We start from the raw sequence: 15,387 nt of genomic DNA, 5'->3' as shown, positions 1-15,387 counted from the left end.
GTTTTTCAACAAGGCACTTCCTCTCTGGGAGGAGCTCCTTTTTGCTGCAACATCTATTTAACAAAGTGGTATTCAAACTGTTCTATGCTAAGCACCCCTTGATTAAAAATGTTTGTTGAGCGCCCCCCACCACACGTGAGTAGAAAGTGTTGCCAGGCCCCACAGATGCCATATTTGCTTATATTTTCTATTGAAATCAGTCACCGTACTACCTTTTATGAAGAGCCACTTGTTCCTTCCCCTCCCCTTGCAACCGTTTGGACCCGTAGGGGGGACGAGCCCCACAGTTTGAAGACCACTGATTAACACAACAAAGAGCAAGCTCCTGTTAAACGTGCTCCAATATACCTAGGTCAGGTTTTCAATTTAAATATGTAACTTATGAAGACAACCTTATTTAAATGCTGCAAAATCAAAACACATTTAAATGACTAACTCAGTTTGTCTATTTACGTTTTTTCTTCACCACAAAAACCCCAAAATGTATTGCTATTACCACTATGATATGACAGTTTATTTATATAGCGCCTATACACAATGTTTTTCAAAGCGCTTCAAGTCAGGGGGGGGAACAAGGGAAAATACAATGACATTGTTGCAAGGCCATGAACGATAAGAATGTGAAATTAACTATCATACTCGGCCTGGAGACATTTGAGATAGTGCAAAAGCTAAGACACAGATAAGGAAAGGAGGGTGGGTGGTAACAGACAAGCAACTACTGTACTAGGTCTAACGACATTTCTGGTAGAGCCAGAGATTTACAAGAGATGAGGGAGAAGGGGAAGAGAAAGAAGGGAGAGGGACAAAACAAACGAAAACCATACTAGGCCTGACAACATTTCAGATAGTGCTGGGCAGGAGGGGGTTGGGGGGGTAGAAAACAAATAAGGGAAGGGGGAGGAGACAAACATAGTTGCTATCATACTTGGTCCAAGGACAATTCTGATAGACTAAGTGCATAGAAAAAGAGAGGGAGAAGTGAGAGCATAGAGAATAAAACAGTGAAAAAGAGCAGAGAAGCAGGGGAGAGCGAGCAGAGGTCAGTAATAACACATAATGTTGCAGAGAACAGAAAATGTAAGCAAGGATTCAAGATGATGATGGGCACAGCATGATTCAGGGCCACCATTAGTACGAGATGCAGGGGAGGTACAGCATGACAATTGAGAAGTGAAGCACCAAGAGTCAATGTGTCCATAAAGTCAAATCCAAGCATTGGCAACAGGTCAGTGATGGTGAAAACCATAATGAATCAAGACATCTCCTGCAGTGGTTAGATGTAGGGTGGTGGGGGGGAACACAGACATCACGGGGGACCAGCAGGGTGTCTGGTGGATACACAGACCTCACCGGGGACCAGAGGAGGGGGTTTAAGGGCACACTGACCTCCGGGGGACCAGAGGGGTGGGTGGTGGGCACAAAGACATCACAGAAGACCAGGGGAGGGGGAGCCTTATGGGGGACCAGAGGAGGGGCTGGGGGCACACAGCTATCACAGGGGACAAGAGGGCTGGGTGGGGGGGCGAGGGATAGGGGGCAGCGTTACAGCAGCAGACAGGGGCCTTAGGAGTGGGTCTTGTGAGGAGGGCCGGCCAAGCCTGCCGGCCTTCTGATTGGCCAACATGAGGAAGACCAGGACCAATCCTAGGCCCCCAGCAGCATCTATGTGCTAATAGTCTTGTAGACCTTGGGAGTGGTCATTATTGCTTTGAAAACAACTCTTTCCCAATTTATGGCCCTTTGCTTTTCCTTCCGGCCATACCTCCTGTCCATTTTTAAAACAAAAGAGGTTCCAGGCCGACTTTTGGGACAAACACTACTGCTTTTCTCTGCTTGAACGAAGGTCGGAGCAACTGCATGGCTCATAGTAAAACGGACAATAATTTGTCAATTGTTTATTTATGCCCCGTTTCTCGGGGTATATGAGGTTTGTGTCATGTGAGGAGCCTTTCGCCATCACTGTCCTGCACTCTCACTCTCTAGCCCGAGTGTCTTGACATGGCCCATTTTTGCCCCATGTGTGCTTTCTGTGAAATACTTGTTGTTCCTCACACGAAGTCTAAAGCACTGTGAGGAACTGTTCCCAGTGGCTCCCAGGGTAAATAGGCAACCTCTCTTCACAAGCTCTTTATTTGGGAGGAGGCCAGTGCCACCGTTTTCTAATGAACTAGTGTCTGATGTAGCTTAACACAGGCCGTGAAGCAGAAGCATCCTAGATAACGAAAATCAGCATATACGCGAGGTACTGTTCGGTGGACTAAAGCCAGTTGTAAATCTGAGGTGTGTGGAGAGGTTCTGGGGGCTGCTAGAACAGAAGCAGTTACCTCAGTTTTCTGTAGGCTATACCAGCTTACTCTATAGGGAGAGTTTTTCACAGAGACCCCGGCCCATCATCCAGAGTTCATATAGGCTTAATGGAATGGGGCAACAGAATCTATTTCACTCCACCCCAGTTCCACTGCAATTGGGCCATACTCCATCCTTTCCTGAGAAACACAACTAGCATGAGCAAAGAATTTCCGTACATTGAGCGGTTCGGAAAAGTCATTTAATTTGGACAAATCAAAGTAGAAACTGGACAATTGGAGAAGGCCCCCTCTTTCCAAGAGGAAAAGGTTATGGTTGAGGACCCAACTTGCCTCATTCATCTGGGGCAGAAACCTCCCAAACCATGACTTAGTGCGTGGGAGGATGGTTTTGAGCTGAAGTTTCAGAGGTCTGCTCATAAAACGCCCTTGCCCAACCTTGATGCTGTCCAAGGCAGTTTTTCGTACAATCAATAACCTGGAAGAGGAACCTGTATTTTTCATTTTACTTTGTTGTACACGTTGCAGGATCTATCACGGGACCACAGGCCGATATAGTACGCTCAGTCTGCACCCACAAGGTATATCTCTACCTCCTCAAGGCAGTGGTCTGCCCAGCAGGAGGATAATCTAAGAAAAATGTCTTTTATGATGGTCTCGTGAATTAACTTTTATCTATGTGTTTATGGCAATGTGTCTGCGACTATAGTCAACGTTGCATCGAACGCTCTGTTAGTATGGAAAAGTACTTTCCCCTCAAAAATTCAAATTCTGGGATGAAACTTTACTAAATTCAGCAGTCTGCTGAACCGGACTGATCTGATTGAGTTTGCCAATTTTGGTAAGAATCCACACACTCAATCAAAGTTATAAGAATGGAGATCTCCGTAGGGAAATGAAAACTTTAGAACCAGATTTCTCAAAGTTGGCTGCTTCAATTGACACACATACGCTGTACTATAGATCTATATGCTTCAAACATTTGGGCAGTCACAACAGCCCACACAACTCAAGATACAACGTTTTAATTTTTTTAACATGCATTTATCTATTTATGCCCTGCACAGGACATTCGCATTGTCTAATATTACAAACCGAAGTATACAAATGGGCAGAACAATCGTAATATCCTATACCAACATACAAAGCTTACAAAAAATATGATTTTGTCTGCACAAAGAGATGCATATAACTTCCTATTGTATAATAGGATATCCCTCCTAGTAAATATGTACCACTGTCTGCATCCCCATCCTTGTCATAGTCCCGAATTACCCCTGCAACTTATCTCAGTGCCGAATTACCCTGGAGTTCCTTTCCTAATCACTGTCCCTCACCCTTGTATCACTCATCCTCTTCGCAGTCCTTTATTACCCCCAAATCCCTCATCTTTGCCAGACCCTCATTGTTATTGCATCCTAGTCTGGGACCCTAATTAGTATTACTGCCCCATCCCTGTGCAGGGCCCGCAATACTGCGCCCATCCCTGTGCCGGTCCCTGCGCCCATCCTCGTTCAGGTCCCCCATTCATGTGCCTCATTACTGCGACCCTCCTTGTGCCGGTCCCTCATTACCGAGACCCTCCTCTTTTAGGTCCCTCATTATTGCGACCCTCCTCGTTCAGGTCCCCCATTACTGCACCCATACCTGTTCAGGTCTCCCATTGCAGTTAGGGCGGACCTGTTTAGGTCCGCCCTTACTGTGCCCATCATCAGTGAGGCTCATCCACTGCACTATTCCGCCCATCCTCGTCCAGGCCCCTCATTATTGTGCCCATTCTCGCCCAGGCCCCTCATTAACGCGTCCATCCACGCCCAGGCCCCTCACTACCATGCACTCCCTCGTCCTGGCCCCTCGTGTTCCTTTGACGCATCCCCTTTCCTCCATATTTTTGGTAGCCACCAACAGGCAGGTGGAAACCGAGCCTTTAGCAACGAAAGCGTCCCCTTCAATTATGCGCAACACGATCATATGCATGGCATTATCCCATGCACCTTCCCCTTTGTTTCTTTTTTCTGTGTGGGATCCAGATACCGGATATGCAGCAAGTACTTGTCTGTCTTTGCTGCTTCCCCATGGTAATGTATCTTTGATTCTCGCCCTCCTTGGCCTCCTCCCATGTATGCCAGGTATTCATAGGGATGTAATGTGTGCGTTTCTTGTCACAGGTGGTGATCTGCAAATTCACTTTTAGCGTTTGCGCCCCAGTCATAGCTGAAATTCCTGTGCGTCTTGTGACATTTTTCCCCTAGATCGTTGCGTCAGCACCTCTGTAGGTGGGGAGGAGAGGTTTTCAGTGCTTCCTACACCGTAACACCTCATAGGTTTTGTTGCATTAAAAGGGAAGGTAAGCACATTTCGCTTTTCTTTGTTACCCTACTCGGGCGAGTTCTTCTCAGGGATTTGGTGATCTGGTCGGTCCCATAATGGGACAACCGTCAACCGCATTTCTAGGGTGTCACTGAGGATCTGGAGTGGCTGGTACTAGTTATTTCAATGAAAACTCTTCAAGGGCCCTGGTTGTGCTTAAGAAATACTATTAAATGTGAGTAATGTTTCCTTCCTAATGTCACAGAGACACTAAAGTTATGAATCTGTATTCTATTGCAGACACAATGTACGTACTAGGTAACTACAAGACTGAGCAATGTAAAAAACCACCTAGACTTTGCCGTCAGGGATACGCCTGTCCTTATTACCACAACAGCAAAGACAGAAGGCGCGGCCCAAGGAAACATAAGTACAGGTATGAGTGTTAATTTTGCCAGATCTAGACCTCAATACAGCTACATAGAGTTTAACTGTATTTGTCTGATGCATCTTTCCCTGAATACAGAAAAGAAAGTACATATATCTGGCTAATCCACTGCTTTCAAGAGATAGAATGAATGGACAATGTATTTCAATTGTAGGTTTGCTAATACAGATAGGAGTTATATCGTAATAGGATAATAATGGGATGGTAAAAGTTGGTTCAAGTGCTCGAAACCAGTGGCTTAATCTTAGGTGAATAAGCTTGAGAAGGGAGTAAACCAACTCCAAGTTCAGCATTGGGAGTATGAGATGCGATTTCATTATAATTTTTTTTTTATGTGAAAAATTGTTGCAAGGTTTACTTTTATCCAAAATCCAGCCTGTAAGCAATTCCAAGCCCACCAATGGTAAGGATCTGCACCATTCAAACAGCCAGTAGTGGTCCAATCAGGGACAGCTGGTGGTTTCACTATGCCCCACACCTAGACTCTCCAACCACTTTCTGGCCACACATACCCACTAAAGGCTGCATTAGCATACAAAAGCAGCAGCTTTCTGATCTCGTGGCACAGCCATTTTAGGACACTAGCCATGTTTAGTAGCCTTACGCAGTAAACGCAAATGTGCACACTAAAAATAATGCAAACATTGAAAAAATATATCTGCTGCCACCAGCTTCTCTTAATTTTCTTTTTATAACTTTTTGTTCAGATAGCCATTACAAAAAAAGGAGTATAATACAATAGCAGGGAGATATAGGGCTCCATCTCAAACAAAACACAAATATGATCCCTATACATACCGCAAGTATTCCAGTCCAGGTTGAAGTGCCAAACAGAACTCAGATATGTCGGATGAAACGAGCAACATAACTGCCACTGTCATTGCTTGGGGCTGTGAAAAGTTAATTTATGGAATCTCTGTCAGGTACCATCCCAGGAAACACCATATGTCTCTGGGTCTGGCTGAGGCAATGTGGCAGTTTACAGTAGACCTCCTCGCCTTTGTTAGCTTCGATAATTTTCGTGTAACCACTAGTTTGCTAATGGTACACTTCTTTCAGTCTACCTCAAAATTTACACAGCTACACATTCGAGCCAGTAGTAATGCCAATGCTATGAATTTACCCAAGTACCTTGGGAGGATTGGCGGAAGACCCAGTAGACACATCCGAGACCAGGTTATTGTATCGCCATTGGTGATAACCACCAATGTATTAATGACTTTGAACCCAAATGCTGCCATTTTGGGGCATGCCTAAATCACGTGTATAAAGTTAGACCTAGATGCAATAAGGTCAAACCACCTGACTTTCAATGGAGTATAGTATGTTTGGTGTAGAACATATTGTGGTGCTTGGTGTTTGTAATTCAGTGAGATGTATCGCAACTGCCAGCATATTTTCCCCCCTTTTCACATCTTCGATTGTGATTCCCAGTGTGTTATTTATTTGTGTTTACAAAGATGCACTACTTAATTAAGATGCAAGTATATAAAAGAGAGAATGACAGAGCAGGAAAAAAGCACAAAGAATCTCAACATCGATCGATCGATTCATAGACGTTAGCTGTGTTTCCAGTATTAGTCACAACATATGGGATCTGAGCATTATCCCATGTGGTTTCAGAACACATTAGGAAACATTTTTTTAAAAAGCAACATCCTCATTTCCCCACCCTCATATACAGTCTATGAATGAGAACCAAGCACCAAATCAAACAGCACATATAGTGCTGACATCCTCATTTCCTGCCCTTATATTCAGTCAGTTTGCAAACATCTGCCAGGAACATAACCACAGCGATCTGTAAATGTACCTTTCGACCATGCATCATTTCCAACCACAAAATATTTAAATCTACACAGTCAGTATTTGGGACAAATTTGCCAAAGCTGCTTATATGCTCAGATCTCAGAGCGACACAATCTATCAATAAGTGTCCTAGCGTTTCAGTGCCGTCCGCTAGAAGGCAAAATCTACACATAGAGGGTTTGCAGAGCTTTCTCACCTTCATGTCCTTAATTTCTCCTGTCTGTAGCACATTGAATCTGAAGCACATGAATTCCTACCGCCAAAGTTTATCTTGAAATTTAACCAGATAGGGCTCTGTAACCCCCAGCTTTTTATAATGGGATACAAGTTGGCGATATAGCTTGGTCTCAAGCACCCTCTCGACCGTTTTATTCCAATCTGCAAATTGCATACATTCAGTGGTTTAAAAATGAGTACCTCATAGGAGAACCCTGATTTATCAAGGATTTCATGGCATTCATTTTTCAATCTACTAAAAATGCGTTGATTTGAGTAGGCCACCAGGGGGCGCAGGCAAGGCGGTTGGTTGAGTTTCGTGCCCCGTCCCAGCCCCGGGCTTTATGCGGAAATCGTGGTGCGAGGGCTCGAGGCCACCTGGGAGCTGTAAAAATAGCCTGGTACCGACTGCCGCCCCTCCCCCACTGCTGCACTCCGCAGGGCAAAGAGGGAGAGTAATCTTGCCTGGCCCGCTCCGAGAGGAAGAAGCAGCGAGGACCCGAGCCGCGGACGTGACGAAACCCTGCATGAGCCAGCAAGAGGGCTCACACAGCTGCCAGGGTACCATCCCGCCGAGCGAGCATGGCCCCCTCCCCCACCATCGAGGCACACCCCGTCAGGGCCGTCGCGGGAGCGCGTCCGCCCCTGACATCTACCAGGAAAGCGGGTGACCAGAGCGGTCTAAGGCAGGTGAGGAGGCAGGAAAGGGGTCTGCCTCTCCAAGCGGGGAGAGACCACACAGCGGCAGCCCCGCGACAGTCATAGGGGGACTGGACCGGGTGAAACACGTGTGTCGGAGCCCCAGGGAAGAGACGTGCCCCGCTACAGATCCCATTAAGAGCGTGAAGGTAGGGGGCCACCAGGGGGCGCACAGGCAATGGCTGCCTGAGTGCACAGCTCCTGCTGAAGCCTGGAAACCCGAGGGGATTGAGCCCCCCCCGATTCCCCCTAGCAGGCCCAACATGTTGGATCGACCTTCTGGCCCCCCCGGACCCTCAGCGAACGCAAGAGCGGAGCCTGAGATCCCCGGAAAGCCGGAGAACGAGCCCCGGGGCTCCCGGGCAGGAAACGGAGCAGTTCCCAGGCGCTCGTGGAGCCGGGGGAGAGGCAGAGCCCCCCTGAGCCTACACAGACTTTTTCGCCTGTCCTCCCCCTGTCACCCCCCCCCCCCGTGACTGGCACTCCCTCGCCCCCCCCTGCAGTCTGGACCCCCAGCGAGGCGTGGAGGAGGCCGCGGAGCGGGTGAGGGCTTTCTCTGCCCTCCCCCCCACGCATCGAACCGAAGGACTGCGGGCCTGGTGGCGGGAGAAGGCCCGACACTAGGGGGATTGGGACGGCGCCACTGGAGTCCCGGCGATTCCCGGCCCCAACCCCCCGCCCCGCCCCCCCAGGAAGAAATCTCCAGCACGGGTGGCCGCAGCCCCCGGGGGACGACAGAGGCGGCAACTCGGAGGACCCAGTTCCGCTCCCCCCCAGGGAGTGCGAGCGGCGTGGGGAGGGCCTCCAGGAGCCCCACGCAGGCGGCGAGGGGCCCCTGGAACACACAGGCAGACTCCGAGAGGGACCGGTGGGAGGCCCCAGCCCCCCCTCTCGTGACACAGAGGCAGCGCAATTGGCCGCGGGGGCTACCCGGGTGTGAGGCCCCCGCCTATCGCTGGTGGGGCGTGTGCCCGCCCGGAGGTGGCCCCCCACCCCTCCTCGAGACAAGAGCCTACAGACCGGGAGCCACGGCCCCCCCCTGCTCAACCGGGCTAGTCCATAAGAGCCCCCCAGTTAACACCATCCCCTCTCGGGGAAACCAGAGGAAGCCCTAGACAGGCCCGACGAGCGTGGACAGGGTGTGCCTGCCCCACCCCAGCATACAATTACCCCCAAGGGGCATCAGTGAAGCATTCAGCCCAAGCGAGGAGAGACCCGGCCTCGCTTTCCCCCCTTGGCGGGTCCTCCCTCGGGTCCCCCCGGGAGGGGGGCCGAGGTCTGGCCTGGAGGGGGCTCTGGGAAGCATCAGATGAGCTGGAGGGACGCCTTGCAAGGATTCCGCTTCCAGGAGATTGCTAGAGGTAGCACAGACAAAAGCCTCAAACGGACTATGGCCCAATCGGAGGGTGCAGCCCCCTCAGCTGCAATGGAAAGGGGCTTCGCTTCGATCCTACAGGAGATCAGGGACATGCGCTCCGACATTGCCCAGAAATTTGAAAAAATGGACCAAAGGGTGGATAAGGTCGAGGACAGACTGGTGCAGGTCGAGACCTACCAATCGTCAAAGGCTGCCCAGGACGTTCATATAAGCATGAGGCTGGAGGCCCCGGAGAAGAGGGACGAGAAAAGGACCCGGCAGATGGACGATTTCGAGAATAGGGAGAGGAGGAACAACCTCAGAATCTTCGGAGTGCCCGAAATGGAGGGGGACACAGAGAGGGACGTCACCCGAGCGGTGCGCGACATCACCCTCCAGTTCGCAGAAGAGATGACGACCGAACTTACATTTGACAGGGTGCACAGAGCGGGGGGCAGGGCTGGGGCCCCTCAGTCGATTTTGGTCCGGTTCCACTACTACTCGGAGAAGACGAAAGTGCTGGAGGAGGCCAGAAAAGCCAGAGGAATCACCTACAATAACGCCCAGCTCTCCATATACCAGGACCTCTCTGCTTACATGCTGGCCAAGCGTAGAATGTGCCTTCTAACACAGCTGCTCAAGGAGAAGGGCGTGCGCTACAGCTGGGGCTACCCGTTCTCCCTGACTTTTGAATACATGGGCCAAAGATCGACCCTGATTACGGAAGAAGACATAAGGGGTGCTATTCAAGAATACACAGTGGACACGAACCCCAGGAGGGGTCCTTTAGGGCCGGAGCATGGCAGACTAAACGGCCCTGGCCCGTCTGGAGAAAGAAGAAGGCGCACGGGAGCGAGGAAATTCAGGAAAATGAACACCCCCTCCCCAGCGAAGGACGGGGAACGGAATGACTCCGAGGACTGAGAACGGGGATGACCCGTAGTGTCCGGGTCGGATGGGCGCAGAGTTAGAGGACTAACTACGTACACCGTCCCAACGAACAGCAAGTATGAGGGTTTCCTAGCTGGGACACGGCCGCGGGGGGACTTTGGGGGCTCGAGGTGATGAGCTTCTTACGAGGTTTGCCTGGCCGAGGTGGGCAGGCTGGTGGTTCGGCCAAAAGCCAGCGATGTCGGAACTATTTGGCTGGACGCCAGGGTGGGTGGGTACACAGAAGATGGGGTAGTTCAGTTATGGTTCGGGGAAGGGGGGCAGTTGGGGGAAGTGTCCTAGGCCCACCCGGGGGGAAGGGGAGGGGGGAGTCGGGGAACGAAAAGCTGAATTAAGGGAGCACGCAAGGAAGAGCATTGAGACGACGGTGACCGAGAGAGAGGTAATTCTAGATTATGGCTGACTGTCTGCCCGCCCTGGGTGTGGGCTCCCTCAACATACGGGGCTTAAACACCCCCACAAAGAGATCCTTGGTGTGCAGGGAATTCAGAAGGGCCAACCTCGACTTCCTCTTTGTGTAAGAGACTCATTGGCCACGGGGGAAGGAGACCAAACTGCGGGGTGGGGTATTGGGGAGGTCTTCAGTGCTTCCCATGAATGCAAAAAGAGAGGGGTGGCCATATTAGTAGCGAGGAATGTGGGCTTTGAGAACGAGGCCACGCTGAAAGACCCTGGGGGCCGTTACCTGTTAGTGCGGGGTTCCTTGCAGGGGGCCCCACTCACCCTGGCCGTCATCTACGGCCCAAACGAAGGCCAAACTCAATTTTGGGAGGAGGTGAGGGATAAACTTAAGCACTTTGTCCATGGCACGGTAGTGGTGGGGGGGGGACTTCAACATGGTCCTGGACCCAACCCGGGACTGGAAACTTGCAGGACCGCAGCCGTCCGGAGCGGCAGATGAGACCATGGCGCGTAACTTCCACAGGGTCAACTCAGAACTGGGTCTTATGGACACAATCCCGAGAACGGACACCCCCTCTTTCACATATTATTCAGCCACACATATGTCGTTTTCCAGAATAGAATACATCTTGGTGGACGAGATCCTGTACCCATTCATTTCTGGCCACAAGGTCGACCACGTCCCCTGGTCCGACCACGACTTGGTCCGAGTCACTATAGCAAGGGGAGAGCTAGGCGATCGCAGGGGGAGGTGGAAGTGCATCGACTCCCTGTTGAAGGACGAGGTCCTAGCTCAGGAGTTTCTCGAGGCTATCACAGATTTGTTCGAACTGAATGATAATTGGGAGGTAGGCTCGCATACCCTATGGGACGCCTTTAAGGCAACCCTACAGGGAGTCCTGATCAAAATGGGAGCCCAGAAAAAAAGGGAGAGGGAGGCCCAGGAAAAACTACTAAGGGAGAAAATCGCCCAACTCCAACCGGGAGGCCACCCCACGGTCCTCTTAGACCGTGTTCAGGTGGCCACCCTGGAGTAATACAGGCTCCAGTTGAAGGACCTCCTACTCCACAAGACAGAGAGAAGTCTTCAACTGGTCAAACAAAAGTATTATGAAAAAGGGGACAGGGCGGATAGGATTCTGGCTTGGAAACCTGAGGGAGGTACAGAGAAGCAGATTAGTGAAAGCAGTGAAGAACGAAGAGGGGGAGGTGGGCTACGATTCTCCCCATATTGGTGAGGCCTTCCGACGATACTATGAGAAGCTATATTCGTCGGAATACAATGGGGGTGAGGCGGAGATTGAGGGGTTCTTGAACTCTATATGGATCCCGGCCCTGACCAGGAAGATGGCGGAGGGGTTGGAGGGTCCGGTGACCGAGGAGGAGGTGGAGCGTGTGATCAGAGGTATGAAGGTGGGCACTTCCCTGGGAGAGGATGGATACTCGGTCTACTTCTACAAGAGGTTTTGCTCGACCCTTTCCCCCTATTTGGTTAAGGTGTTCAATGCAGTGCTGGAGGGGGGGTCCCTCCCGGACTCCATGATGGTGGCTATCATAGTGGTGCTCCCCAAAGACGGCAGGGACCCCTCGGAGTGCTCCTCTTACCGCCCAATCTCTCTGCTGAATATCGATGTAAAGATCCTGGCCAAAGTGATTGGGGGACGAATGGAGGGGATCCTGCCGAAACTAGTCCACGGAGACCAGGTGGGGTTCATTAGGGGAAGACAGGGCTCAGATAACATCCGTAAAACCATAGATCTATTCGACTACGCCCAGGTGTCAGACCTAGATGCGAGCGTTCTGTCCCTTGATTCGGAAAAGGCGTTCGATAGGGTGGAGTGGAGATTCATGGAACTCACCCTCCAGAAAATGGGCTTTGGGACGCACATCAGGGACTAGGTGGCGGCACTATACAGGGCCCCAAAGGCCAGGGTTCAAGTGAATGGCAGGTTGTCAGAATCATTCCCCCTCTCGCGGGGGACAAGGCAGGGTTGTCCACTCTCCCTTCTGATCTATGTCCTCTCCATGGAACCCCTAGCCATAGCGGTCAGAGCTAACCCAGACATCAAGGGGATCAGGAGAGGTAGAATTTAAACTCTCCCTGTTCGCAGATTTATTTATTTATTTATTTAAATTTATATAGCGTGCAAGCAGCCCAGGGGCATTGAGGCGCTGTTACTTGCAATAACTTAGTTACATGGTACATATGATAGCGATTGTTGACACATTATGAGTAGTACAGGAAATCATACTGTTGTTACAAATATAGCATTTGGGCTATAATTACAAACCTAAATGATAAGTATTTGTGCTGATGTGTCGGTCCTTATGTGAAGAGGGTAGTTTTCAGTGTTTTGCGGAAGGTGGTGAGGGAGTCCTCGCCACGGATGGTGGTAGGTAGGGCATTCCAGAGGGTGGGCGCGAGGTAGGGGAAGCTGGACCCACCCGCTTTTACTCTTTTCACTAGTGGCACAGAGAGCATGTTGGTGTACGGGGATCTGGTTGGCCTGGTGGTGGAGACAGGGTGGATCCTTTGAGAAAGGTAGGCAGGAGCAGTGAAGTGAATGCACTTGTGGGTCAGTGTCAGGGCTTTGAATACAATCCTTTCCTTTATTGGGAGCCAGTGGGCTAGTTTCCTGGCTTCAGAGATGTGTTCTCTTTTAGCAATGCCTTGGGCTGCCCGGAGAGCATTGTTCTGTATTACTTGTAGTCTCGCTAAGTTTTTGTTGGAGGTTCCAAGAAAGAGTACATTGCAGTAGTCTAGCCTGGAGCCGGTGATGGCTCTGGCTATGTTGGTGCAGTTCTCTTTGGATAGAAAGGGCCTGATTGCGTTGATAAGTTTAGCATGATATGCAGCTGCGGATGCTATTGCGTTGACTTGTCTATCCATGGATAGGCTTGAGTCCAGGTAGACTGCCAGGGTTTTGACAGAATCGGAGACCGGGATTTTAATGGAGTCAATGGTGAAGTGGCTAAATTGGACATCTAGGTTTTTTAGCGTGTCGGGGGAACCTACCAGGAGGAGTTCCGTCTTGTCAGAGTTGAGGCATAGTCCGTTGTCCGCCATCCAGGCTTGGATGGTGTTGTAGAGGTTGTTGAGGGTCAGGGAGTCGGTGTCATAGATACCTGTGAGAGTGAGGAGGATCTGGGTGTCGTCGGCGTAGTTGGTGTATGAGATGCCCATAGCTTTGAGGATGAGGAAGAGGGGTCGAGTGAAGATGTTGTATAGGGTGGGGGAGAGACAGGAGCCTTGGGGTACACCACAAAGTATAGTAGTTGGGGATGCGGCGGCTAGGTCAGAGAATACTTGCATAGTTCTGTCTTGTAAGAAGGAGGTGATCCAAGATGTGGCCTCTGGGGAGAATTTGGCGGTGGAGGAAAGGTGGTGGCAAAGGACGCCATGATCCACGAGGTCGAATGCCGCGGATAGGTCAAGGAGTAGGAGAAGTGCTGGTTTACCCATGTCTCTAGCATCGTCCATTTGGTTCTTCAAGTCAAGTAGGGCGGTTTCGGTCCCGTGTCTAGGGCGGAAGCCAGATTGGCGGAGTCCAAGGAGTTTGTTCTCTTCAATGAAATGCTGGACCTGCAAGTAGGCTGCTTTGTCCAATATTTTGAGGAGGAATGGGACAGTGGTGATAGGTCTGTAGTTGTTGGGGGAGGTGGGATCGAGAGTTGGTTTTTTCAAGAGAGGTCGGACCCAAGCTTCCTTGAGGGAGGCGGGGACTTTCCCTGTGGTAAAGGAGGCATTAACGAAGGCTGTTAGGAAGGGCGCTAGCGCTTCCGTGCAGTCTTTGATAATGGAGGCTGGGCATGCATCACCTTTGCAGTTAGAGGGCTTGATGTTCCTCATAATGTTGATGATGTCTTTTTCTTGGATGGGTTTGAAGGAGAAGGGTAGGGGGGGATCCGTGGCGTGTGACGGGATAGGGATATGGCTACTGGGTAGGGCTTGTTTAGTGGCTAGTATTTTGCTTTTGAGGAGGCTTAATTTGGTTTGCATGGCCGTTTGTATTTTGTCACACCAGTCTTTGTCTTTGGTGAGATTCTGGGGGGCGGGAGTGGGTGTCTCAAGCTCTCTGAAAATGGCGAAGATTTCTTTGGTGCTAGATTGGGCTTCCGAGATTCTGGATTCAAAGGATTTGGCCTTTGCTTGGGTGATTGCCTTTTTGTATTTGGTGGATAGGGCTTTAAAGAACATCTTGTCTTTTTCAGAGTGGGACGTTTGCCACTGTGTGAGTGCAGCTTTTTTCTCATTGTGGAGTGTGAGGAGCTCAGGTGTGAACCAAGAGTTGGAATGGGTAGTGGGTTTGGATTTGCGTGGTTTGAGAGGGGCAATGGAGTTGATAGCTGCTTTAATGGCAGTATCATAGGTTGTTGCGAGTGTTTCTGGGTCTGATGAAAAAGGTGGTCTGAAGGGTGGGCCTTGGAGGAAGGGCAGTAGCCTTTCCTTGGTGAGCTGGCGGGAGCTTCTGGTGAGGCAAGGAGGGAGCGGTTGGGGCAAGGGGGCAGCAGGGGAGCTGGTGGTGAGGATGCTAAAGGTGATGATGTGGTGGTCGGACCACGGGGTGGGATTGTTACCTGTAATGATGAGTGGGCAGTTATGCTGTGCTATCCAGTCAAGCGTTCTGCCTTGAGTGTGAGTAGGGCTAAGGATGGTGTTCTTGTAGCCTAGAGCATTGAGGGCAGAGTCAAGGGATTTGGCTGCTACGTCCTTACTATCCCGGAGCCCTAGATTGACGTCCCCGAGGAAAATGGCTTTGGACTGTTTTATGAGGTTGTCAGAGAGGAGGTGGATGAGAGAGGCTTGGAAGTCTCCTGTTGGGCCTGGTCGGCGGTAAATGGTGTGCACAATAATGGTGCAATGGGGAGAGAGGGTTATTTTAACT

General features: G+C 50.5%; 1 protein-coding gene across 3 annotated transcripts in view; it reads left to right on the top strand.

The window, feature by feature from the left end:
* Positions 1–15,387, top strand: part of UNK (unk zinc finger) — a 1,622,654-nt gene that overhangs the window by 494,167 nt on the left and 1,113,100 nt on the right. For all 3 annotated transcript variants that reach the window (XM_069654746.1, XM_069654744.1, XM_069654745.1), the window contains exon 5: positions 4,920–5,055. In XM_069654746.1, the coding sequence (XP_069510847.1) occupies positions 4,920–5,055 (136 nt within the window). The remainder of the gene's footprint in view (positions 1–4,919; positions 5,056–15,387) is intronic.

This window comes from Ambystoma mexicanum, chromosome 3q (genome assembly GCF_040938575.1).
Source record: "Ambystoma mexicanum isolate Mex_15411 chromosome 3q, UKY_AmexF1_1, whole genome shotgun sequence".
NCBI classification, from domain to species: Eukaryota; Metazoa; Chordata; class Amphibia; order Caudata; family Ambystomatidae; genus Ambystoma; species Ambystoma mexicanum.
This window is presented reverse-complemented; position numbering and strand designations above follow the sequence as displayed.